The 26659-nt window shown below is 37.3% G+C and overlaps 1 protein-coding gene across 2 annotated transcripts in view; it reads left to right on the plus strand.

Annotated features, from left to right (window-relative positions):
- The window catches only part of NOSTRIN (nitric oxide synthase trafficking), a 91871-nt gene that overhangs the window by 44725 nt on the left and 20487 nt on the right, over positions 1 to 26659 (plus strand). For both annotated transcript variants that reach the window (XM_053698399.1, XM_053698398.1), the window contains exons 6-12: positions 2417 to 2479; positions 4453 to 4551; positions 7063 to 7188; positions 23401 to 23499; positions 23604 to 23729; positions 23820 to 23928; positions 25450 to 25538. In XM_053698399.1, the coding sequence (XP_053554374.1) occupies positions 2417 to 2479; positions 4453 to 4551; positions 7063 to 7188; positions 23401 to 23499; positions 23604 to 23729; positions 23820 to 23928; positions 25450 to 25538 (711 nt within the window). The remainder of the gene's footprint in view (positions 1 to 2416; positions 2480 to 4452; positions 4552 to 7062; positions 7189 to 23400; positions 23500 to 23603; positions 23730 to 23819; positions 23929 to 25449; positions 25539 to 26659) is intronic.

Raw genomic sequence — 26659 nt, forward strand, 5'->3', positions numbered from 1 at the left:
TTTAGCTTTAAATAGGAATAATTTAGTGATTTGTGGTAATTTTATTTAGATTTATTTAAATTATATTTAAGTTAGGGGGTTAGGGTTAGACTTAGATTTAGGGGTTAATAACTTTAATATAGTGGCGGCGACGTTGGGGGCAGCAGATTAGGGGTTAATAAATGTAGGTTGGTGTTGGTGATGTTAGGGCCGGCAGATTAGGGGTTAAAACATTTTTTTAGTGTTTGCGATGTGGGGGGGGCCTCGGTTTAGGGGTTAATAGGTAGTTTATGGGTGTTAGTGTACTTTTTAGCACTTTAGTTAAGAGTTTTATGCTACGGCGTTGTAGTGTAAAACTCTTAACTACTGACTTTTAAATGCGGTACCAGTCTTGACATGAGAGGGTTTACCGCTCACTTTTTGGCAGACTCGTAATACCGGCGCTATGCAAGTCCCATTGAAAATATAGGATATGCAATTGACGTAAGTGGATTTGCGGTATTTCCGAGTCTGACCAAAAAAGTGAGCGGTACTCCTGTACCTGCTAGACTCATAATACCAGTGGGCATTAAAAAGCAGCGTTGGGACCTCTCAACGCTGCTTTTTTAACCCTAATGCAAGACTCATAATCTAGGTGTCTGTTTGGTAGTTTATCATTTATAAATGAGATCTTATTTTACAGTTTATCCAAACAGGGCTATAAAAAGTGTAGTCATATTTACAGCTTAACTATGGAACGGATTTGCCACAGATTTGCCAGGGAGATGAAGCATAATGGAGAACAGTGATTTTTGTTGAAGCACATGCACAATAACCTTTTAATCATCATGTATTATAACATAGCATTCAGTAGACAACTTTGCTATAAAGTATAAACATGTAGCTGGGATCACAGGAAAAAATTACAAAGAAAATAATTTAATAAAACGTTTTAGTTTTTTTACTTTTCCATTTAAAGACATAAAAGCTGGTAAATTGTAACAAAAAACTTTCTAATTTACTTCTGCTATTCATTTATTCTTTTTATGTTGGTATCCGGCACACACAGCTTCCATTAGTGCTCTAGACAACTGTACACTCAGAAGTATATTTCAGTTTCAAACAAGAGGGCAAAAAAAAGAGATATTAGAACGCTGAAAATATCATTGTTTTTGCCCAATTTGTGTTATGTTCAAAACAATCTTTTTTACCCCTATGTGTGCCTGTTTCTGTCTCCCCACTGGATGTCCCTGGTTGTAAGCATTTTTCTTTAACTTTTTTTAATTTACAATGCCGCCAAACATCTTTCATACCTTCCACCTCATATAGGATTAAAAAGGACAGTCTACTTTAAAAATGTTATTGTTTGAAAAAATAGATAACCCCTTTAATACCCATTCCTCAGTTCTGCAAAACCAACACTGTTATATTAATATTTACCTTTATAATTACCTGTATCTATGCCCCTGCAGATTGCCCCTTATCTCAGTGCTTTTTGCAATCTTGCATTTTTGCTAATTAGTGCTGGTTTGTGTATAACTAATATAATTTTTCCACAGGAGTGAGAACAATGTTATATTTATGTGTAAGAAGCAGTGGTCTAATGACTGCTGCTTCTTACATTGTGGGAAACAGGCTCGCATGTGCGAACTTGCCCCGCAAGGGCTCTGGAGTAGCTCTTGCTGCTTCATAAATGGAGCCCTAAATGGTGTGTTGAGCATCCCCACAGCTCATATGTCACTGAACTGTTAAAAGCAGATGTTTTGCAGGAAAAGACTGAGCGAAATCTACTGTAATATGTGTTGAACCCTGTTTGCTTATGCACCACCGGTAACTCAGTACCCTTTGTTCAATGTCTTTATTTAATGGTTGAGTGGAACAAGACTTCACAAGCCTGGCAAGAAAACATAGAGGCCCATTTATCAAGCTCCGGATGGAACTTGAGGGCCCGTGTTTCTGGCGAGTCTTCAGACTCGCCAGAAACACAAGTTATGGAGCAGCGGTCTAAAGACTGCTGCTCCATAACCTGTCCACCTGCTCTGATGAGGCGGACAGGAATCGCCACAATTCAACCCGATCGAGTACGATCGGGTTGATTGACACCTCCCTGCTGGTGGCCGATTGGCCGCGAGTCTGCAGGGGGCGGCGTTGCACCAGCAGCTCTTGTGAGCTGCTGGTGCAATGCTGAATACGGAGAGCGTATTGCTCTCCGCATTCAGCGATGTTTGTCGGACCTGATCCACACTGTTGGATCAGGTCCGACAGACATTTGGTAAATCAGCCTAATTCTGCACACAAAACAAACAAACAAACAAAAAAAACATAATATTGTAAGAAATTCTGTTTAAAATATTGTACAATGTAAATCTAAACATTAAGGTTTCAGTTATTAATTGTTTTTATTGTATTCCTGATTTTAAAATAGTAACTAATTAACTCATAATCTATGTTTTCAAAGCTAGATAATGAAGTTGAAAAGATGGCAAATTCTGTTTTACACAACTGGAAACAACAAATAAAGGTATTAAATGATTTATTTGTAATTGTAGCTTTACAAATAAGAGACAAGTATATTTTAAATATGGCATTCAATATGGAAATATTGTTTCTTTAAAATGGTTTGTTAATGGTCTACATTGATAATGTTCTGACACATAGATGCTAATGTGAGATTTAGGTGTATTAGTTTAATATTAGACACAGTTTACTAGTATAAATGTGTAAGAGAAAAACATGTATTTTTATTTCTTTCTATATACATAAAATACATGACACATATAGAATGAAACAGATCATTGGAGGCACAAACATTTTTAGTCAACTGACAGGTGGTTCAAATGTCAGTTTTTATTTAATCACTCTGTATCAAAGCTACAGTATTTCTCTAATGCCTGGTCCTACAGAATTGAAGAACAACCACAGAGGGGCCGATTTATGAAAGTGCGAGCAGACATGATACGATGTAGTGTATCATGGCCGCCACATATCGATAAATGCCGACCCCCTGCAGATTCGTGGCCAATCGTCCTCTAGCAGGGGGTGTCAATCAGCCCGATCGTATAGGATCCAGCGGATTGATGTTCGCAGCCTCAGAGCAGGTGGACCAGTTATGGAGTAGCGGGCTCGCACACAAACAGGGGCATCAAGCTTCATTTGGAGCTTGATAATTCGGCCCCAGAGTATAAAACTATTAGATTTTTTTAATATTATATTTTATTGTTCCTAAATAGCCTATATTTTACTCTGTCAGATTTGTGCAGGAGATATTTATAGTTCACAACATGGGCAATGTCTTGGAACAAACCAGGAACCTGTAGCACACCACCGATGGTGATGATTACAAGGAGGGAACAGGGCGTATTTCTTTGACACAAATGTATGTTTCTAACCATTTATACCCGTGACTTGATATAGTTCATTTTCCTAATATCTAACTATATCATCTCTGCAGGTGACATGTATATGACTAGAAAACCACAAATTAGTGAAATTTACTTTGGATATGCAATAAGTAATTATGGTGCAATTTCTATTATGGGCTCTTTGATTCAGAAGTTTCTTGAAAATTTGCATTTCAAAACTAGGAAAGAACATACCTGCTCATAAATCTGTATTCTGAAAAAAAGGTTAGCCTCAAAATGGTTAAAGAACGACCAAAGCTCAAAAATTGAAATATTCTCATTTAAAGAGGCCGAATTATCAAGCTCCGAATGGAGCTTGATGCCCCTGTTTCCGCGCGAGCCTCCAAGCTCACCGGAAACAACAGTTATGAAGCAGCGGTTTAAAGACTGCTGCTCCATAACTTGTCCACCTGTTTTGAGGCTGCGGACATCAATCCGCCCGATCCTATATGATCGGGCTGATTGACACCCCCAGCTAGCGGCCGCAGATCTGCAGGGGGCGGCATTTAAATGCGAATGCTGTCGGCATTTATCGATGTGTGGCGGACATGATACGCTACATCGTATCATGTCCGCTCACACTTTCATAAATCGGCCCCAAAGTGTACATTGAATACTGTAATAGCAATATCAAAGCTAGGGAGGAAGGCATGCAAAATATAATCTTCTTATCTCTGCAACTAGAGATTCAAATTATTATTATCTCAATATTATGAGTTGCATTAATACATTTGACTTGGCTTTGGAAATTATTAAAATAAAATCAAATTAAGTGTGGTTATAGTACATTTTTAGAGATTAGCTAGTAAGATCTACTATTCATTGATTTACTATTCACTGATTTCTCTTAGTAATATTGCATAGGATGATAAACAGTAATTTGATTTTACATTTTTGAATGAACATACAGTGGTTATTTATTACCGGTTTCCTAAAAGATTTCATTTATAACAGTGTAGTTTTTATTTTAACTACAAGTAGAATAGGGTGGCAAATATAAGTAGCAGCAATATAAAAATAATATTTCTTAATATTTCTAAAAATCTTTAACAGTTTATTTTGAATATGACCTTTAAAGTATGGCATTCTACAGGTCAAGAAAAAATTAATGGATCACACTAAGAAACATGAAGCACTTTTCCATCATGCAGAAAACGGCAAGGAATCTGCAAATGAAAAGGATAAGCAAAAGGTGAGATACAGAATAAATTAAAAATATAAAATTCCTGTGAGTGCTGAATTTTGAGTTTATATATATATAATTTAAAATTCAGCAGAATGATTTTTTTAATTTTTTAAAGTTGACATTTCAGGAGTTTCTGTACCCTTCTAACATAGTACAAGTAACTAAAACACACACACACACACACACACACACACACACACACACACAGATAAATTTGCTGAAAACTCCCCTTAAAAAAGACACATACGTCCATACAGTGGGGAAAAAAAGTATTTAGTCAGCCACCAATTTTGCAAGTTCTCCCACTTAAGAAGATGAGAGAGGCCTGTAATTTGCATCATAGATAAACCTCAACTATGAGAGACAAAATGTGGAAACAAATCCAGACAATCACATTGTCTGATTTGGAAAGAATTTATTTGCAAATTATTTTGGAAAATAAGTATTTGGTCACCTACAAAAAGCAAGATTTCTGGCTCTCACAGACCTGTATCTTCTTCTTTAAGAGGCTCCTCTGTCCTCCACTCATTACCTGTATTAATGGCACCTGTTTGAACTTGTTATCAGTATAAAAGACACCTGTCCACAACCTCAAACAGTCACACTCCAAACTCCACTATGGCGAAGACCAAAGAGCTGTCGAAGAACACCAGAAACAAAATTGTAGACCTGCACCAGGCTGGGAAGATTGAATCTGCAATAGGCAAGCAGCTTGGTGTGAAGAAATCAACTGTGGGAGCAATAATTAGAAAATGGAAGACATACAAGACCACTGATAATCTCCCTCGATCTGGGGCTCCACGCAAGATCTCACCCCGCGGGGTCAAAATGATCACAAGAATGGTGAGCAAACATCCCAGAACCACACAGGGGGACCTAGTGAATGACCTGCAGAGAGCTGGGACCAACGTAACAAAGGCTACCATCAGTAACACACTACGCCACCAGGGACTCAGATCCTGCAGTGCCAGACGTGTCCCCCTGCTTAAGCCAGTACATGTCTGGGCCCGTCTGAAGTATGCTAGAGAGCATTTGGATGATCCAGAAGCAGATTGGGAGAATGTCATATGGTCAGATGAAACCAAAGTAGAACTGTTTGGTAGAAACACAACTTTTCGTGTTTGGAGGAGAGAGAACACCATACCTACTGTGAAGCAGGGGGGTGGCAACATCATGCTTTAGGGTTGTTTCTCTGCAAAGGGAACAGGACGACTGATCCATGTACATGAAAGAATGAATGGGGCCATGTATCGTGAGATTTTGAGTGCAAACCTCCTTCCATCAGCAAGGGCATTGAAGATGAAACGTGGCTGGGTCTTTCAGCATGACAATGATCCCAAACACACCGCCCGGGCAACAAAGGAGTGGCTTTGTAAGAAGCATTTCAAGGTCCTGGAGTGGCCTAGCAAGTCTCCAGATCTCAACCCCTTAGAAAACCTATGGAGGGAGTTGAAAGTCCGTGTTGCCCAGCAACAGCTCCAAAACATCACTGCTCTAGAGGAGATCTGCATGCAGGAATGGGCCAACATACCAGCAACAGTGTGTGAAAACCTTGCGAAGACTTACAGAAAACGTTTGACCTCTGTCATTGCCAACAAAGGATATATAACAAAGTATTGAGATGAACTTTTGATATTGACCAAATACTTATTTTCCACCATAATTTGCAAATAAATTCTTTCCAAATCAGACAATGTCATTGTCTGGATTTGTTTCCACATTTTGTCTCTCATAGTTGAGGTATACCTATGATGAAAATTATAGGCCTCTCTCATCTTCTTAAGTGGGAGAACTTGCACAATTGGTGGCTGACTAAATACTTTTTTTCCCCACTGTACATCGTCATGACAATCCAGATTTTCATCTACAATATGGCAGCAAGAAAAGTGCTGAACCTTGTGAAGTTATATTAGGCACGCAGACTGTGTTAATATATACTGTATCCAGCAATGTATTTATGGATAGATAGATAAACAAAAATAGATAGATGATAGATAGAAAGATTGATAGATAAACAGAGATAGATAGATAGATACCCGGACTAGTAAGAAATTACAGAGGACTAGTTAAAATTAGACTTTTCCCTACATGTAAAGATGGTTTGTGTCTGGAAAGAGGCCCACATCCCTGATGTAAAGGAATGTTGCAAAATACTAAACTTATTAGTATGGACAACAAATACTTTTAGTTCACTCTAGTTAAATTAAACAAGTTCAAACGCTGTTTTGTTGCTGCCATTCATCATCTTGTCATCAGTGTTTCATTTATAATATACAAGGTGCAACAGTTGAAAGAAATACAATACTTAAAATGCCTTGAAAAAAAAAAAATGTTATAATAAATTATTTTGCCACAAATGTAATGTCAGCTTGGTTCTGAAAAACTAAACATAATTACACTATTTATACATATTATAACAATAGTTCTTCTATTTTTTTGCTATTGTTCTACTTTTTTTAAATGTGTTTGGAGGGAAGGATTATGTCATTTGAATTTTCTTGCTGCTTCTGTTTCTAGCTTCTCAATAAGCTGAAAAAATCAACAGAACTTCTGATAAAAATAGATGATGAATATTACAAAGAAAATGTTACTGGGCAGGCTATAAGACTGAAGTGGGAAAATGTATTGGAAAATTGTTATAAGGTCGGTATACTATTATTTATTAGTCTTCTGCTATGTCATTATTTTGCTAAATAAAGTGCTTGAGAATTTTGATATGTGAGATTTACTAACTTGTGGGATATCAAGTATATGGAAAATAATAATCGGCTAGATTACGAGTTGTGCGTTAGGCTGAAAAAGCAGCATTAACAGGTCCTAACACTGCTTTTTCACTACCGCTGGTATTATGAGTCTTGAAGGTTTAGGGGCACCGCACACTTCTTTGGCCTTACCGCAAAACGACTTACGTAAACTTTGTAAAGTCTTTTTTCTATGGGACTTCCATAGCACTGATATTACGAGTCTGTCCTGGGAGGCCAAAAAGTGAGCGGTACACCATCTACCTCCAAGATCCCTAACGCATTCTGAAGTCAGTAGTTAAGAGTTTTATGGTACAACGCCGTAACATAAAACTTATAACTAAAGTGCTAAAAAGTACACTAACACCCATAAACTACCTATTAACCCATGAACTGAGGCCCTCCCACATCGCAAACACTAAAATACATTTAACCCCTAATCTGCCACTCTGGACATCGCTGCAACAATAATAAACATATTAACCCCTAAACCTATCAGCCAATAGTATTGAGCTTGCATTCTATTGGCTGTTCCAATCAGCCAATAGAATGCAAGCTGAATCCTATTTGCTGATTGGATCAGCCAATAGGATTGTACTTTAATCCTATTGGCTGATTGCATCAGCCTATAGGATTTTTTTACCTTAATTCCGATTGGCTGATAGAATTCTATCAGCCAATTGAAATCTAAGGGACGCCATCTTGGATGACGTCACTTAAAGGAACCGTCATTCAGTAAGAAGAATTCGTTTGAAGAGGATGCTCCGCGTCGGATGTCTTGAAGATGGACCCGCTCTATGTCGGATTGATGAAGGTAGAAGATGCTGTCTGGATGAAGACTTCTGCCCGTCTGGAGGACCACTTTGCCCGGCTTGGATGAAGACTTCTCCCGGCTTCGTTGAGGACTTTGGCCCGGTTGGATGAAGACTTCTTTCGCTTCCTTGAGGATGGATGTCCGGTCTTCAGAACTGTAAGTCGATCTTCAGGGGGTTAGTGTTTTTTTAAGGGTGTATTGGGTGGGTTTTAGATTAGGGTTTGGGCCACAAAACAGCTAACTGCCCTTTTAAGGGCAATGCCCATCCAAATGCCCTTTTCAGGGCAATGGGGGGCTTAGGTTTTTTTTAGAAAGTATTTTATTTGGGGGGTTGGTTGTGTGGGTGGTGGGTTTTACTGTTGGGGGGTTGTGTGTATTTTTTTACAGGTAAAAGAGCTGATTACTTGGGGCAATGCCCCGTAAAAGGCCCTTTTAAGGGCTATTGATAGTTTAGTTTAGGCTAGGGTTTTTTATTTTGGGGGGGCTTTTTTATTTTGATGGGGCTATTAGATTAGGTGTAATTAGTTTAAATATCTTGTAATTTGTTTATTAATTTCTGTAATTTAGTGGGGTTTTTTTTATTACTTTAGCTAATTTAATTTATTTAATTGTTGTTAATTTTGTTAATTTATTTAATTATAGTGTAGTGTTAGGTGTTATTGTAACTTAGGTTAGGTTTTATTTTACAGGTACTTTTGTATTTATTTTAGCTAGGTAGTTATTAAATAGTTAATAACTATTTAATAACTATTCTACCTAGTTAAAATAAATATAAATTTGCCTGTAAAACAAAAATAAACCCTAAGCTAGATACAATGTAACTATTAGTTATATTGTAGCTAGCTTAGGCCTAGATTTAGAGTTCGGCGGTAGCCGTCAAAACCAGCGTTAGAGGCTCCTAACGCTGGTTTTGGCCGCCCGCTGGTATTTGGAGTCAGTGATTAAAGGGTCTAACGCTCACTTTACAGCCGCGACTTTTCCATACCGCAGATCCCCCTACGCCATTTGCGTAGCCTATCTTTTCAATGGGATCTTTCTAACGCCGGTATTTAGAGTCGTTTCTGCAGTGAGCGTTAGAGCTCTAACGACAAGATTCCAGCCGCCTGAAAAAAGCAGGAGTTAAGAGCTTTCTGGCTAACGCCGGTTTATAAAGCTCTTAACTACTGTGCCCTAAAGTACACTAACACCCATAAACTACCTATGTACCCCTAAACCGAGGTCCCCCCACATCGCCGCCACTCGATTAAAATTTTTAACCCCTAATCTGCAGACCGCCACCTACGTTATACTTATGTACCCCTAATCTGCTGCCCCTAACCCCGCCGACCCCTATATTATATTTATTAACCCCTAACTTGCCCCCCACAACGTCGCCGCAAGCTACTTAAAATAATTAACCCCTAATCTTCCGACCGCAAATCGCCGCCACCTACGTTATCCCTATGTACCCCTAATCTTCTGCCCCTAACATCGCCGACCCCTATGTTATATTTATTAACCCCTAATCTGCCCCCCACAACGTCGCCGACACCTACCTACACTTATTAACCCCTAATCTGCCGAGCGGACCTGAGCGCTACTATAATAAAGTTATTAACCCCTAATCCGCCTCACTAACCCTATCATAAATAGTATTAACCCCTAATCTGCCCTCCCTAACATCGCCGACACCTACCTTCAATTATTAACCCCTAATCTGCCGACCGGAGCTCACCGCTATTCTAATAAATGTATTAACCCCTAAAGCTAAGTCTAACCCTAACACTAACACCCCCCTAAGTTAAATATAATTTTTATCTAACGAAATAAATTAACTCTTATTAAATAAATGATTCCTATTTAAAGCTAAATACTTACCTGTAAAATAAATCCTAATATAGCTACAATATAAATTACATTTATATTATAGCTATTTTAGGATTAATATTTATTTTACAGGTAACTTTGTATTTATTTTAACCAGGTACAATAGCTATTAAATAGTTAAGAACTATTTAATAGTTACCTAGTTAAAATAATTACAAATTTACCTGTAAAATAAATCCTAACCTAAGATATAATTAAACCTAACACTACCCTATCAATAAAATAATTAAATAAACTACCTACAATTACCTACAATTAACCTAACACTACACTATCAATAAATTAATTAAACACAATTGCTACAAATAAATACAATTAAATAAACTATCTAAAGTACAAAAAATAAAAAAGAACTAAGTTACAGAAAATAAAAAAATATTTACAAACATAAGAAAAATATTACAACAATTTTAAACTAATTACACCTACTCTAAGCCCCCTAATAAAATAACAAAGACCCCCAAAATAAAAAATTCCCTACCCTATTCTAAAATACAAAAATTACAAGCTCTTTTACCTTACCAGCCCTGAACAGGGCCCTTTGCGGGGCATGCCCCAAGAATTTCAGCTCTTTTGCCTGTAAAAAAAAACATACAATACCCCCCCCCCAACATTACAACCCACCACCCACATACCCCTAATCTAACCCAAACCCCCTTAAATAAACCTAACACTAATCCCCTAAAGATCTTCCTACCTTGTCTTCACCATCCAGGTATCACCGATCCGTCCTGGCTCCAAGATCTTCATCCAACCCAAGCGGGGGTTGGCGATCCATAATCCGGTGCTCCAAAGTCTTCCTCCTATCCGGCAAGAAGAGGACATCCGGACCGGCAAACATCTTCTCCAAGCGGCATCTTCTATGTTCTTCCATCCGATGACGACCGGCTCCATCTTGAAGACCTCCAGCGCGGATCCATCCTCTTCTTCCGACGACTAGACGACGAATGACGGTTCCTTTAAGGGACGTCATCCAAGATGGCGTCCCTCGAATTCCGATTGGCTGATAGGATTCTATCAGCCAATCGGAATTAAGGTAGGAATATTCTGATTGGCTGATGGAATCAGCCAATCAGAATCAAGTTCAATCCGATTGGCTGATCCAATCAGCCAATCAGATTGAGCTCGCATTCTATTGGCTGTTCCGATCAGCCAATAGAATGCGAGCTCAATCTGATTGGCTGATTGGATCAGCCAATCGGATTGAACTTGATTCTGATTGGCTGATTCCATCAGCCAATCAGAATATTCCTACCTTAATTCCGATTGGCTGATAGAATCCTATCAGCCAATCGGAATTCGAGGGACGCCATCTTGGATGACGTCCCTTAAAGGAACCGTCATTCGTCGTCTAGTCGTCGGAAGAAGAGGATGGATCCGCGCTGGAGGTCTTCAAGATGGAGCCGGTCGTCATCGGATGGAAGAACATAGAAGATGCCGCTTGGAGAAGATGTTTGCCGGTCCGGATGTCCTCTTCTTGCCGGATAGGAGGAAGACTTTGGAGCACCGGATTATGGATCGCCAACCCCCGCTTGGGTTGGATGAAGATCTTGGAGCCAGGACGGATCGGTGATACCTGGATGGTGAAGACAAGGTAGGAAGATCTTTAGGGGATTAGTGTTAGGTTTATTTAAGGGGGTTTGGGTTAGATTAGGGGTATGTGGGTGGTGGGTTGTAATGTTGGGGGGGGGGTATTGTATGTTTTTTTTTACAGGCAAAAGAGCTGAAATTCTTGGGGCATGCCCCGCAAAGGGCCCTGTTCAGGGCTGGTAAGGTAAAAGAGCTTGTAATTTTTGTATTTTAGAATAGGGTAGGGAATTTTTTATTTTGGGGGTCTTTGTTATTTTATTAGGGGGCTTAGAGTAGGTGTAATTAGTTTAAAATTGTTGTAATATTTTTCTTATGTTTGTAAATATTTTTTTATTTTCTGTAACTTAGTTCTTTTTTATTTTTTGTACTTTAGATAGTTTATTTAATTGTATTTATTTGTAGCAATTGTGTTTAATTAATTTATTGATAGTGTAGTGTTAGGTTAATTGTAGGTAATTGTAGGTAGTTTATTTAATTATTTTATTGATAGGGTAGTGTTAGGTTTAATTATATCTTAGGTTAGGATTTATTTTACAGGTAAATTTGTAATTATTTTAACTAGGTAACTATTAAATAGTTCTTAACTATTTAATAGCTATTGTACCTGGTTAAAATAAATACAAAGTTACCTGTAAAATAAATATTAATCCTAAAATAGCTATAATATAAATGTAATTTATATTGTAGCTATATTAGGATTTATTTTACAGGTAAGTATTTAGCTTTAAATAGGAATCATTTATTTAATAAGAGTTAATTTATTTCGTTAGATAAAAATTATATTTAACTTAGGGGGGTGTTAGTGTTAGGGTTAGACTTAGCTTTAGGGGTTAATACATTTATTAGAATAGCGGTGAGCTCCGGTCGGCAGATTAGGGGTTAATAATTGAAGGTAGGTGTCGGCGATGTTAGGGAGGGCAGATTAGGGGTTAATACTATTTATGATAGGGTTAGTGAGGCGGATTAGGGGTTAATAACTTTATTATAGTAGCGCTCAGGTCCGCTCGGCAGATTAGGGGTTAATAAGTGTAGGTAGGTGTCGGCGACGTTGTGGGGGGCAGATTAGGGGTTAATAAATATAACATAGGGGTCGGCGATGTTAGGGCAGCAGATTAGGGGTACATAGGGATAACGTAGGTGGCGGCGGTTTACGGAGCGGCAGATTAGGGGTTAAAAGTGTAATGCAGGTGTCAGCGATAGCGGGGGCGGCAGATTAGGGGTTAATAAGTGTAAGGCTAGGGGTGTTTAGACTCGGGGTACATGTTAGAGTGTTAGGTGCAGACGTAGGAAGTGTTTCCCCATAGGAAACAATGGGGCTGCGTTAGGAGCTGAACGCTGCTTTTTTGCAGGTGTTAGGTTTTTTTTCAGCTCAAACAGCCCCATTGTTTCCTATGGGAGAATCGTGCACGAGCACGTTTTTGAGGCCGGCCGCGTCCGTAAGCAACTCTGGTATCGAGAGTTGCATTTGCGGTAAAAATGCTCTACGCTCCTTTTTTGGAGCCTAACGCAGCATTTGTTTGAACTCTCGATACCAGAGTTAAATTTATGGTGCGGCCAGAAAAAAACCCGCGGAGCGTTAACAGCCCTTTTACCGCCAAACTCCAAATCTAGCCGATAGGGTTTATTTTATAGGTATTTACTTTTAAATAGGAATTATTTAGGTAATAATATTAATTTTTATTAAGATTTATTGTAATTATATTTAAGTTAGGGGGTGTTAGGGTTAGACTTAGGTTTAGGGGTTAATACATTTAGTATAGTGGCGGCGACGTTAGGGACGGCAGATTAGGGGTTAATAAATGTAGGTAGGAGGCGGCGATGTTAGGGATGGAAGATTAGGGGTTAATAATATTTAACTAATGTTTGCGAGGTGGGAGTGCGGTTTAGGGGTTAATATGTTTATTATAGGAGCAGCAGATTGGGGACGGCAGATTAGCAGTTTATAAATATAATGTAGGTGTCTGCGATGTTGGGGGCAGCATATTAGGGGTTAATAAGTATAATGTAGGTGGCGGCGGGGTCCGGAGCAGCAGTATAGGGGCTAATAAATATAATGCAGATGTCGGCGATGTCAGGGGTGGCAGATTAGGGTTAATAAGTGTAAGATTAGGGTGTTTAGACTCAGGGTTCATGTTAGGGTGTTAGGTGTAAACATAACTTTTATTTCCCCGTAGGAATCAATGGGGCTGCGTTACTGAGTTTTACGCTGCTTTTTTGCAGGTGTTAGACTTTTTCTCAACCGGCTCTCCCCGTTGATTCCTATGGGGAAATCATGCACGAGCACGTACGACCAGCTCACCGCTGACTTAAGCAGGGCTGGTATTGGAGTGCGGTAAGGAGCAAAATTTTGCTCAACGCTCACTTCTTGCTTGTTAACACCGAGTTTGTAAAAACCCGTAATACCAGAGCTGTAGGTGAGTGGTGAGAGAAAACTGCTCGTTAGCACCACATAGCCTCTAACGCACAACTCGTAATCTAGCCGTACAATAATAAAGTTGCAATACCTTGTTACACTTAATGGTTTAATCTTCTCAGTACAAAAGCATTTCTAATTGAGAAATACATTTGGGTAGGGTGACCCTACAAAAAAAAAAAAAAGATTAATGTCTTTACTTTAAATATGTTTATTTGCTGAAAAACAACATATGCATTTACCAACATAATTATCTCTAAGCTTTAGAACAGTGATGGTTAACCTTTTTATCTCAAAGTGCCAACACTGCAATTAAACTCAAAAACTGAGGTTTACACATAAACACCAATACATACATGCACTCATACGCACATACACATACATACACATACACACAAACACAAAAATATACACACTCGCACACACATATGCACAGATACACGCATATACACACATATACATATACACACTCACACGCATACACACACACATATACAGAAACATACACATACATATACACACACATACTCATACATACATACACACATACACAACACACGTATATATATATATATATATATATATATATATATATATATATATATATATATATATTTACTTCTATATACAATTTACTTCTATTATATAATTTGCTTCATTATCTTGGTATCCTATGTTGAAGGAGCAGCAATGCATTACTGGGAGCTAGTTGAATGTAATGGTGAGCGAATAACATGAGGCATACATATGCAGCTACCAATCAGCAGCTCCTGAGACTTCCTAGATATATTTTTCAACAAAGGATACCAAGTCGAGAAACAGTTTAAATAATAGAAGTAAACTGGAAAGTTTTTTAAAATCACTTGCTCTATCTGAATCATGAAAGAAACATTTGGGATTTCATATACCTTTAAACACTTTATTAAAGAGGAATATTGCATATATATGGCTTTTCCTGTTTTCAGCTACTTGACTGACAAGGACTTCAATGCACTTATGAGTACACCCCTCACATTTTTGTAAATATTTTATTATATCTTTTCATGTGACAACACTGAAGAAATGACACTTTGCTACAATGTAAAGTAGTGAGTGTACAGCCAGTATAGCAATACAAATTTGCTCTCCCCTCAAAAAAACTCAACACACAGCCATTAATGTCTAAATCTTTGGCAACAAAAGTAAGTGGAAATGTCCAAATTGGGCCCAAAGTGTCAATATTTTGTGTGGCCACCATTATTTTCCAGCACTACCTTAACCCTCTTGGGCATGGAGTTCACCAGAGCTTCACAGGATGCACCTCTTCCACTCCTCTATGATGACATCACAGAGCTGGTGGATGGTAGAGACCTTGCGTTTGAGGATGCCCCACAGATGCTCAATAGGGTTTAGGTCTGATGACATGCTTGGCCCAGTCTCTGAAGGGAGGGGATCATTTTCTGCTTCAGTATGTCACAGTACATGTTGGCATTCATGGTTCCCTCAATGAACTGTAGCTCCCCAGTGCCAGCAGCACTCATGCAGGCCCAGACCATGACACTCCCACCACCATGCTTGACTGTAGGCAAGACACACTTGTCTTTGTACTACTCACCTGGTTGCTGCCACACACGCTTGACACCATCTGAACCAAATAGGTTTATCTTGGTCTCATCAGACCACAGGACATGTTCCAGTAATCCATGTCCTTAGTCTGCTTGTCTTCAGTAAACTGTTTGCGGGCTTTCTTGTGCATCATCTTTAGAAGAGGCTTCCTTCTGTGACGACAGCCATGCAGACCAATTTGATGCAGTGCGCGGCGTATGGTCTGAGCACTGACAGGCTGGCGCCCCACCCCTTCAACCTCTGCAGCAATGCTGGCAGCACTCATACATCTATTTCCCAAAGACAACCTCTGGATATGACGCTGAGCATGTGCACTAAACTTCTTTGGCCGACCATTGCGAGGCCTGTTCTGAGTGGAACCTGTCCTGTGAAACCACTGTATGGTTTACTGTTAAAGGGGGTTTAGTATTTCTTCAGTATTGTCACCTGAAAAGATATAATAAAATATTTACAAAAATGTGAGGGGTGTACGTGTACTCACTTTTGTGAGATACTGTATATACTTCTATATATGCATACATATCTCTTTATGTGTTTAAATGTGTATATATGTACACATATAAATATTTAGACATATATATGTATGTATCACTATGTTAAAGCTCTTTGCAGCCCTTTTTTTTTCTTTCTAATACCTCATAACTTTGAGCTATTAGAACATTTTTTTATGCAATATTCTGTTAAAGCTTTTTGCAGCCTTTTTTCCCTAACACCTAAAACCTCATATCTTTATGCAATATTTATTTAAATTGTTTTATTAGACTGTGTTATTGTGAGTGTAACTTTAAATGTATTTTTGATCATTTTTGTGCAACTTTTTAGTCAAGAGTATCAGTTAACCAGAGTTCAGAAGTCACCATAACCCAACATGTGTTAAATTCAATTGCACTCAAGCGAACACATTTATTTTTAACTCGTAATACGCACGCTACTTCCGACCCGCGAAGAGAGCTGCAATATATCCCTTATTGCTCGAGATAACAATTAGTTTGCCGCTCATAATCTAGCCCTGTGTGACTAATCCTTTAAAACCCACAAAGCAAAGATTTAATCTCAGGAATGTCTGGAGCACTATATAGCAGCAGTTTTGCAAGAATGTTAGAATATGTGTTTGCCAGAGCACTGGATGGCAGCACTTTGTATGCATCATAAAATATTTTTTTGGGATTTCAGATATCTTTAACCATTACTAACCCTTATATAGCAGACAGTGTATTCTAGAAAATGTACATAATATTTATATATTTACTAGAAGTCAATACATTTTTATTATTCTATTTTATGCTAAATAATTAAAAAATAACTGCGTCCAAAAAATCATAGGGTAAACGTTTATCATACATGGCATTGAAAAGATTACAATAAGTGATATAACCATAGAAATAGATCTGATTATCTACATTAAATTATTATTTTACTGGATATACATATTCATATATCAATAAAAATCTCACTTCCAGTAGTTGATCAAATCAAACTCTTTGTAAGTTTTTTGCCTATCTGGGGCAAGATTACAAAGGCAGACGCAGCAAGCCTTGCGCTGAAAATGTAAGCATGTAACTCCTGTAACTGCCTGAAAACATTAACTAACACCTAATGCATGCGCAATATCTATCTACCTGTCAACCGCCAACCCCCACTGCAATAACTAATAAAATATATTAATCCCTAATCCGCCATTAACCCACATCGCAATAAACCTAATAAAACTATTAATCCCTAATCAGCCATTAACCCACATCGCATTAAACCTAATAAATGTATTAACCCCTAAACAGCCATTAACCCACATTGCAATAAACCTAATAAAACTATTAACCCCTAATCCGCCAAAGCCACACAATGCAATAATCCTAATAAATCTATTAACCCCTAATCTGCCAAACCCCCACAACGCAAATGACTAAGCCGCCTAACCTAACACCCCATAAATTAACCCCAATTACCTAAATTAAAAAATACTAAGATTAAATTAATCTAAAATTACAAAAAATGAAAAATTCTAACATTACATAAAATAATAAAGCAAATGATCAAAAATAAAAAAATTAAACCTAATCATTATGAAAATAAAAAAGCTTCCCAAAATAAAAACACCCCCTAATCTAATACTAAACTACCAATAGCCCTTAACAGGGCCTTTTGTAGGGCACTACTCTAAGTTAAACAGCTATTTTATCTTAAAAAATACTAAGTCCCCCCTCTAACCGTAAAACCCCCCCACCCACCAAACCCCAGAAAATAAAAAAACCTAACACTAAAAAATCCTAAACTAACCATTGCCCCTAAAGGGACCTTTGTATGGGAATTGCCCTTAAAAGGACATTCAGCTCTAATGTAATCATACAAAAGAGGATCCTCCACGCTCCATGGCTCCATGGTCGCCGGTCCTGCTCCATGCTCATCTCTGCTCCACGTCGGCTTGGTCCTGGATGTCCCCATTTGGAAGAATATGTTGGCCGCTTGGAAGAAGACTTCACCTCCTGGAACAGGACCTTCTCCGCCGGACTTCAGGAACAGTGAGTACCTATCTGGGGGTTAGATTTGGGCTTTTTTTTTTAGATTAGGGATTTATTGGGCACTCTTAAACAAGCTGAATGCCCTTTTAAGGGCAGTAAAAGAGCTAAATGCCCATACAAATGCCTCTTTAGAAGCAATGGGTAGTTTAGGATTTTTTGGTGTTAGTTTTTTTGTTTTGGGGGGTTTGGTGGTTGGGGGGTTTTACTGTTAGAGGGGGGACTTAGTATTTTTTAATGTAAAAGAGCTGTTTAACTTAGGGCAATATCCTTCAAAAGGCCATTTTAAGGGCTATTGGTAAATTAGTATTAGATTAAGGGGTGTCTTTATTTTAGGGGGGATTTTTTATTTTCATAGGGATTAGGTTTCATTTTTTTATTTTTTATAATATAGTTTATACTTTTATGTAATGTTAGACTTTTTTATTTTTTGTTATCTTAGATTAATTCATTCTTAGGTTTTTTATTTTTAAGTAATGTTAGCTTTTTTTATTTTAATTGTAAATTAGTATTTTTTAATTTAGGTAATTGGTTTTAATTTAGGGGTCTTAGTCATTTAGTTGTTTGCATTGTGGGGGTTTGGCGGATTAGGGGTTAATAGATTTATAAGGATTATTGTGTTGAGTGGGTTTGGCGGCTTAGGGGTTAATAGTTGTATTAGGTTTATTGCATTGTGGGTTAATGGCGGATTAGGGGTTAATATTTTTATTAGGTTTATTGCAATGTTGGTTAATGGCGTATTAGGGGTTAAAAATGTATTAGGTTTACTGCGATGTGGGTTATTGGCGGATTAGGGGTTAATACATTTATTAGGTTTATTGCGATGTGGGTAATGGCAGATTAGGGGGTTAATACATTTATTATGTTTATTGCGATGTGAATTAATGGCGGATTAGGGGTTAATATATTAGGTAGATCGCGATGAGGGTGAATGGTAGATTAGGGGTTAATACATTTATTAGGTAGTTTGCGATGTTGGTGTTGGCGGATTTAGGGTTTTTTATGTGTCAGGTTTATTTTTGGGAGGCATGTTAGACTTTACAGGGGGTTTTACATTTATTTAATTTTCTTAGGCGCCAACAGTTTCTGACGTGCCGTAAGTCACTGGCGACTGCAGAAATTTGTAATTACGTACGCACATTTCTGGACATCATTAGTTTATCCAACTTACGGCACATTATGAACTGCTGGTGCTGTATATGTGATTCCCCGATGTGCGAGGGGACATTAGGGCCACGCAGGTTTCAGCAGTTATTCATATGTAATCTTGCCCCTAGTATCTGTAACAAATTTGCACATTTTCATCTGTGTATATTAATAAAGTTGTGTGATTGTGCTGAACAACGGACATTTCTCTTGATATTATATAAATGTTTGTTAATTAGGACCTAACATCTTTTGTAGTGAGTCCCACATAAACCGTTCATATACCTTAAGGTACAACCCACAAATTATATAAGATAGATAACAAACGGCTAGACTACGAGTTTTGCGGTATGAGTGAAAAAGCAGCGTTAAGGCTCTTTTTCACTACCGCTGGTATTACGAGTTTTGCAGGTTTAGGGGCACTGCACACTTTTTTGGCCGTAACACAACGTAACTACTGCAGCTTTCAAAAAGTCCTTTTTCAATGGGACTTCCTTTTTCGCCGGTATTACGAGTTTGCCTTTCCGGACAAAAGTGAGCGGTACAGCCTAAAACTTTAAGATCCATAACGTAAACTGAGAGTCAGTAGGTTTACGCTACAAAGCCGTAACCTAAACCTCATAACTAAAGTGCTAAAAAGTACACTAACAACCATAAACTACCTATTAACCCCTAAACCGAGGTCCTCCCGCATCGCAAACACTAAAATAAAATTATTAACCCCTAATCTGCCACTCCGGACATCGCCTCCACCATAATAAACATATTAACTCCTAAACGGCTGCACTCCGGCATCGTAAACACTAGTTAAATATTATTAACCCCTAATATGCCGCCCCGAACATCGCCGCCACCTACCTACATTTATTAACCCCTAATCTTTCGCACCCAATGTCGCCGCCACTAAACTAAAGTTATTAACCCCTAAACCTAACCCTAAGTCTAACCCTAACACCCACTAACTTTAATATAATTAAAAAAAATCTAAATAAAACCTACTATTAATAACTAAATAATTCCTATTTAAAACTAAACACTTACCTGTAAAATAAACCCTAAGCTAGCTACAATATAACTAATAGTTACATTGTATCTAGCTTAGGTTTTATTTTAATTTTACAGGTAAGTTTGTATTTATTTTAACTAGGTAGAATAGTTACTAAATAGTTATTAACTATTTACTAACTACCTAGCTAAAATAAATACAAATTTACCTGTAAAATAAAACCTAACCTGAGTTACACTACAATTAAATAATTTACATAAATTAAATACAATTAACTAAATTACAAAAAACAAACAAATACTAAATTCAAATCAGCCAATAGGATTGAGCTTGCATTCTATTGGCTGTTCCAATCAGCCAATAGAATGCGAGCTCAATCCTATTGGCTGATTGCATCAGCCAATAGTATTTGTTCATCTTTAACTCCGATTGGCTGATAGAATTCTATCAGCCAATCGGAATTCAAGGGACGCCATCTTGGATGACGTCATTTAAAGGAGAATTCATTGTTCAAGAAGACGTCGATTGAAGAAGATGCTCCGCGCCGGATGTCTTGAAGATGGACCCGCTCCATGCCGGATGGATGAAGATAGAAGATGCCGTCTGGATGAAGACTTCTGCCCAGTTGGATGAAGACTTCTGCCTGGTTGGATGAAGACTTCTGCCGCTTCGTTGAGGACTTCTGCCGGCTTTGTTGAGGAAGGGTGTCAGGTCTTCAAAAATTGTAAGTGGATCTTCGGGGGTTATTGTTAGGCTTTTTTAAGGGTTTATTGGGTGGGTTTTGTTATTAGCTTACGGTTTGGGCGGAAAAAGAGCTAAATGCCCTTTTAAGGGCAATGCCCATCCAAATGCCCTTTTCAGGGCAATGGGGAGCTTAGTTTTTTTTTAGTTAGGATTTTATTTGGGGGGGTTGGTTGTGTGAGTGGTGGGTTTTAGTGTTGGGGATTGTTTGTATATTTTTTACAGGTAAAATAGCTGATTTCTTTGGGGCAATGCCCCACAAAAGGCCCTCTTAAGGGCTCTTGGTAGTTTAGTTTAGGCTAGGGTTTTTTTTTTTATTTTGGGGGAGCTTTTTTTATTTTGATAGGGCAATTAGATTAGGTGTAATTTGTTTAAATATCTGATAATTTCTTTTTTTATTTTGTTTAATTTAGTGTTTGTTTTTTGTAATTTAGTTAATTGTATTTAATGTATGTAATTTATGTAATTGTAGTGTAAGTTTAGGTGTTAGTGTAACTCAGGTTAGGTTTTATTTTACAGTTATATTTCTTTATTTTAGCTAGGTAGTTAGTAAATAGTTAATAACTATTTAGTAACTATTCTACCTAGTTAAAATAAATACAAACTTAGCTGTGAAATAAAAATAAACCCTAAGCTAGATACAATGTAACTATTAGTTATATTGTAGCTAGCTTAGGGTTTATTTTAAAGGTAAGTATTTAGTTTTAAATAGGAATTATTTAGTTATTAATATTAGGTTTTAATTAGATTTATTTTAATTACCTTAAAGTTAGTGGGTATTAGGGTTAGGGTTAGACTTAGGGTTAGGGGTTAATAACTTTAGTATAGTGGCGACATTGTTTGGTGCAGAAGATTAGGGGTTAATAAATGTAGGTAGGTGGCGGCGAAATTGGGGGCGGCAGATTAGGGTTTAATAAGTATAATGTAGGTGGCGGTGATGTTGGGCGGCAGATTAGGGGTTAATAAGTGTAATGTAGGTGTTGGCGATGTTGGGGGCAGCAGATTAGGGGTGTTTAGACTTGGGGTTTATGTTAGGGTGTTAGGTGTAAACATAAATTTTATTTCCCCATAGGAATCAATGGGGCTGCGTTACGGAGCTTTACACTGCTTTGTTGTAGGTGTTAAGCTTTTTTTCAGCCGGCTCTCCACCTTGATGTCTATGGGGAAATCGTGCACGAGCACGTAAAACCAGCTCACCACAGCATTGGTATTGGAGTGCGGTATGGAGCTCAATTTTGCTCTACGCTCACGTATTGCCTGCTAACGCCGGGTTTTTGTAAACCTGTAATACCAGCGCTGTAGGTAAGTGATCAGTGACAATAACTTGCAAGTTAGTACCGAGCAGCTCTTACCGCAAAACTCATAATCTAGCTGAAAGTAAGTCAAACAATTAATACACCCTCTGTGAAAATGACGTGTTTGTTATTCGTATATAGCTGCAATCTTTGCAACCAATACTGCAACATTTATAAGTGCCGTTGAAACAATACATTGTTTTTTTCACAACAGTTATTCTCAGATTGGATTTATACATATGAATGTTGATTTAGATGTATATATTAAAACACCATGTTCCTATTTTAAGGGGGTTTTCACTGAAGAATATTTGGTTTTGATAAACCTCTGGCTATGGCTTAGTCATTACTCTTCCTAAAAATGTTTAGAATATGTGCATGGTAGCCTTTGATCCTTGCGTACAGGCCTTGGGGTTTGAGTTGCTTGATATTATCTCTTAGAAACCAGTTTTATCAGAAGGGTTCAGCTTTCCTTACTATTGCAAAATCTGATTTACCAGTAATAAAGATATTGCACCACGTAGTAATTATTATCTAATTAATATGTACATACAATATTTGCCAGATACTAAGTACATATTTTCATTCTTAAAGGGACAGCATACACCAATTTTCGTATAGCTGCATGTAATAGACACTAATGAAAAGCAAAACATGCACAGATACTAATCTCAAAATCCAGTATAAAACCTTAAAAAACTTACTTAGTAGGTCCCAGTTTAGCACTGTTGATGAGGTTAGGCTGGGACACCCAGTGAAAGGGGCTGGGAAAATGAAAAGAGCAGATACCCCCCCCTCCCCCTTCCCTGCATATGAAAAGACAGATAACATAAACAGGAGTCAGCAGGAGTTTGTAAACACAGGTATACATCTGACACTGTGGGGCTTGGTTAGGAGTCTGAAATCAGCACAAAGTTCTTAAAAAATAAGTAAATCTATAGATTGTTACAAAAACACTCCCAGATGGGCTACATAAATGGATCATCTACAAAGCATTTATGCAAAGAAAAATCTAGTGTACAATGTTCCTTTAACTTGTTCCATGGTTTATAGGTATATATAGAATAATATAACATTTAAAATATGCAGAGAATAATGTCTGTATTTCATGCTGTATTTCAGAGTATTCAAGATCTTGAAAAAGAAAAAATACAGCTGCTATCCCAGATTCTTACTCGGTACAACCAGCATGTATTAACCTTCGGACAAACACTAAACAAGGTATGAAAAGCTCATTTTTAACTTTCTTTAACCTAGAATAAATAATGAAGTTGCCTTCAATGTCATTCCTAATATTTAGCATTTTTTTATATTGCACTATTTAGTCTCAGACCCAAATTGACCAAGCAATAAAAAGTATTGATGTTGAGAAAGATATTCAGACGTTCTTGGAGGAAACAACCATTTATTCTGAAGACAACAAATCAGAATTTCTATTGTTAGATTATTATGTAAGTATTCGATATCAAAATGCAATTTAAAAGGTGGCAATGTAAACAAATAGTTTCTTCAGAACATTTTTTTTAAATCATTTTAATCAGGAAGAAGATGGTTCATGTATAATGGATAAAGACAGAAGAGTAGCTTCCTTGGAAATGAAAACACAGAGAATTCAGCAAGACATAGAAAAGGCTTCACGAGACAAAGAGGGTAGGAGAAAACTTTTTTTTAAATTACCTTACATCAACCATCTAAATATGTTCCATGGGATATTCATTTCCAGAGACAACAACAAAATTTTTTTACAAAGTAAGGCTTTGATATGTTTAAGGGATGTAAAATTGATTTACCTAATGAGCTTACAATGACTTGTTATACCAGCTGTATAAAATGTATGAGAAATTGCTTGTTTGGAATTATCTTTGTATATGAAATAGCTGGTGTTGTTCTTTGAAAAAACAGCTTATTAAAATTGTTTGAGAAATCAGATCTCTTTATTTTATCACTTTCTGTACCCACACATACTTCTTTATATTATCTCTGTCTGTATACCAATGCCCAATACTTAAAGAAAACAATTGAAAATTAACATTTTGTGACTTATCTCTCCTACCTCCCACTGGGAGTGTAATTTCTTATGCTGACTGTGTCTACGCAGCTTTTCTATAGCCTATACTTAAAGTGATGCAAATTACCAGTGCTATAAATAAAGGGGAATTTCAGTCATGAAGTATAAAAAACTTTATTATAAAAGTACCTTTATTTACCCCTCGAGTTTATACCACAGGTTGCCCCACGGCAAAACGTTATTTTTTCAATGAGGTGACGTTCATCTCTTAGCCAATAGCCATGCTAGCCATTCAGCATTATGCCGTTTCACTAGAAAGATATTGGCTAAGAGGTGGAAAAGTCAACTCATTGAGAAAATAGCATTGGTAAGTCCTAGCGTTTCAAAAACGCTAGGATTTTCCATCACTTTAAGTATAGGCTGTAGAAAAGCTGTGTAAGCACAGTCAGCAGAAGAAATTCCCAGTGGGATGCTTTACTTCTGTTATCAATTTATTTCTCTTGGTATTCTTTGTTGAAAAGCATACCTAAATAGGTTATGGAGCTGCATTGTTCTACTAGGAGCAAGCTGGTGATTTGTGATTGGTGGCTGCACACATATGTCACATTGGCTCACCAAATGTGCTTAGCTAGCTCCCAGTATTACATTGCTGCTCTGGAGCTGACATTAACTATGCATTTAACCCCTGTGCAGAGGTTAAACACACAGTTATATGGAAGCAACAGTACAATAATAAAATGCTATAACACATTCATGTTCCTGTAGAGGGGCATGAAGCCCAACATTTTACATAATTCAGATACAGCATACAAACTTAAATAACTTTCCAAATGACTTCTACTATTACATTTTCTTCTCTCTATTGAACTGTATAATCTTCTGGGAGCTAACTAAATACATTGAGTGAGCGAATGATAAGAGGCATATATGTGCAGTCACCCACTGGCTAGCTCCCAGTAGTACATTTCTGTTCTTGAGCCTACAGAGATATGTTTTTCAACAAAGGATACCAAAAGAACAAAGCAAATCAGAGAATAGTAAAATAATATGATAGTAAATAATAGAAGTAAATTGAATAATAAAAGTTGAATTTTAAAAGTTGAATAATAAAAGTTGAATTTTTAAGTATTTATTGAATCCTTTTTATGTGTTTATCAATCTAGGTTTGGAAAAGATGATGAAAGCCTACACAGAAAATCCAGCATTTTCAGATTTGAAAAATGAAGATGACACAAGTCTAATCTTAGAAGAGGTAATGAAAATGTAAAAGTAGCTATCTATTTTTATATCTATCCATATGTTTGTGTAATCTGTTGCAGCTAAAGGGTTATGGGAAGCTACTGAATAATTAAAAACTAGAAGCAATCTTCTATTTATTACACTGCCTCAGCAATATGTATCTATGAGAATTTTTATTAGCCAGAGTAATTAATGTAACTGCACACATTTAAACATACTATTTTCCCTTAAAATTGCAATTTTATTTCTACTTTAAACATTAATATAATGGGAACAAAAAAAAAACAACTTACTTTATATAAAAGTGCTAAAGCACCATAAATACATTTTAAAAAAACACACTTAAAGGGACAGTCTATTTCAGATTTTTTTTAACAAACCCTAAGATTTACCATCACTAAAAATAAAGTGGTTAAAGTGATCAGTTATTAAATAAAGGGTGCCAAACTCACCCTGACTGTGCCACCGCACAACGCTAAACTCAGTGGCTTTGGCCGCCCACGGCACAGCGCTCTTCTACCAATGAGGTGACGCTTGCACCTCTAAACCAATAGCCATGCGTGTCATCTGACAGTGTGTTGTATACAAGAACGGCTATTGGTTTAGAGGTGCAAACGTCACCTCATTGGTAGAAGAGTGCTGTGCCTTGTGTGACTGAAGCCGATGAGTTTGTTAAACGCTCGGATTTACTATCACTTTATTGTTTAAAAAGATAGATAATCCCTTAACTACCCATTACCCAGTTTTGCATAACCTTTAATACACTTTTTACCTCTGTGATTACCTTGTATCTAAGCCTCTGCAGACTGCACAGTTATTTCAGTTCATTTGAGAGACTTGTATTTTACCCAATCAGTACTTACTCATAAATGACTCCACGGGAGTGAGCACAATGGTATCTATATGGCACGCATGGACTAGCACTGTCTAGATGTGAAAACTGTCTAAATGCACTGAGATAAGAAGTGGCCTTCAGGGGGTTAGAAATTAGCATATGAGCCCACCTAGGTTTAGATTTCAACAAAGAATACCAAGAGAACAAAGCAAATTTGATGCGAAAAGTAAGTTGGAAAGTTGTTTAAAATTGCATGTCCTATCTGAACTTAAAATAGCTATGGAATCACTGATCCAATG

Source organism: Bombina bombina, chromosome 1, assembly GCF_027579735.1.
Source record: "Bombina bombina isolate aBomBom1 chromosome 1, aBomBom1.pri, whole genome shotgun sequence".
In the NCBI taxonomy this organism is placed as follows: Eukaryota; Metazoa; Chordata; class Amphibia; order Anura; family Bombinatoridae; genus Bombina; species Bombina bombina.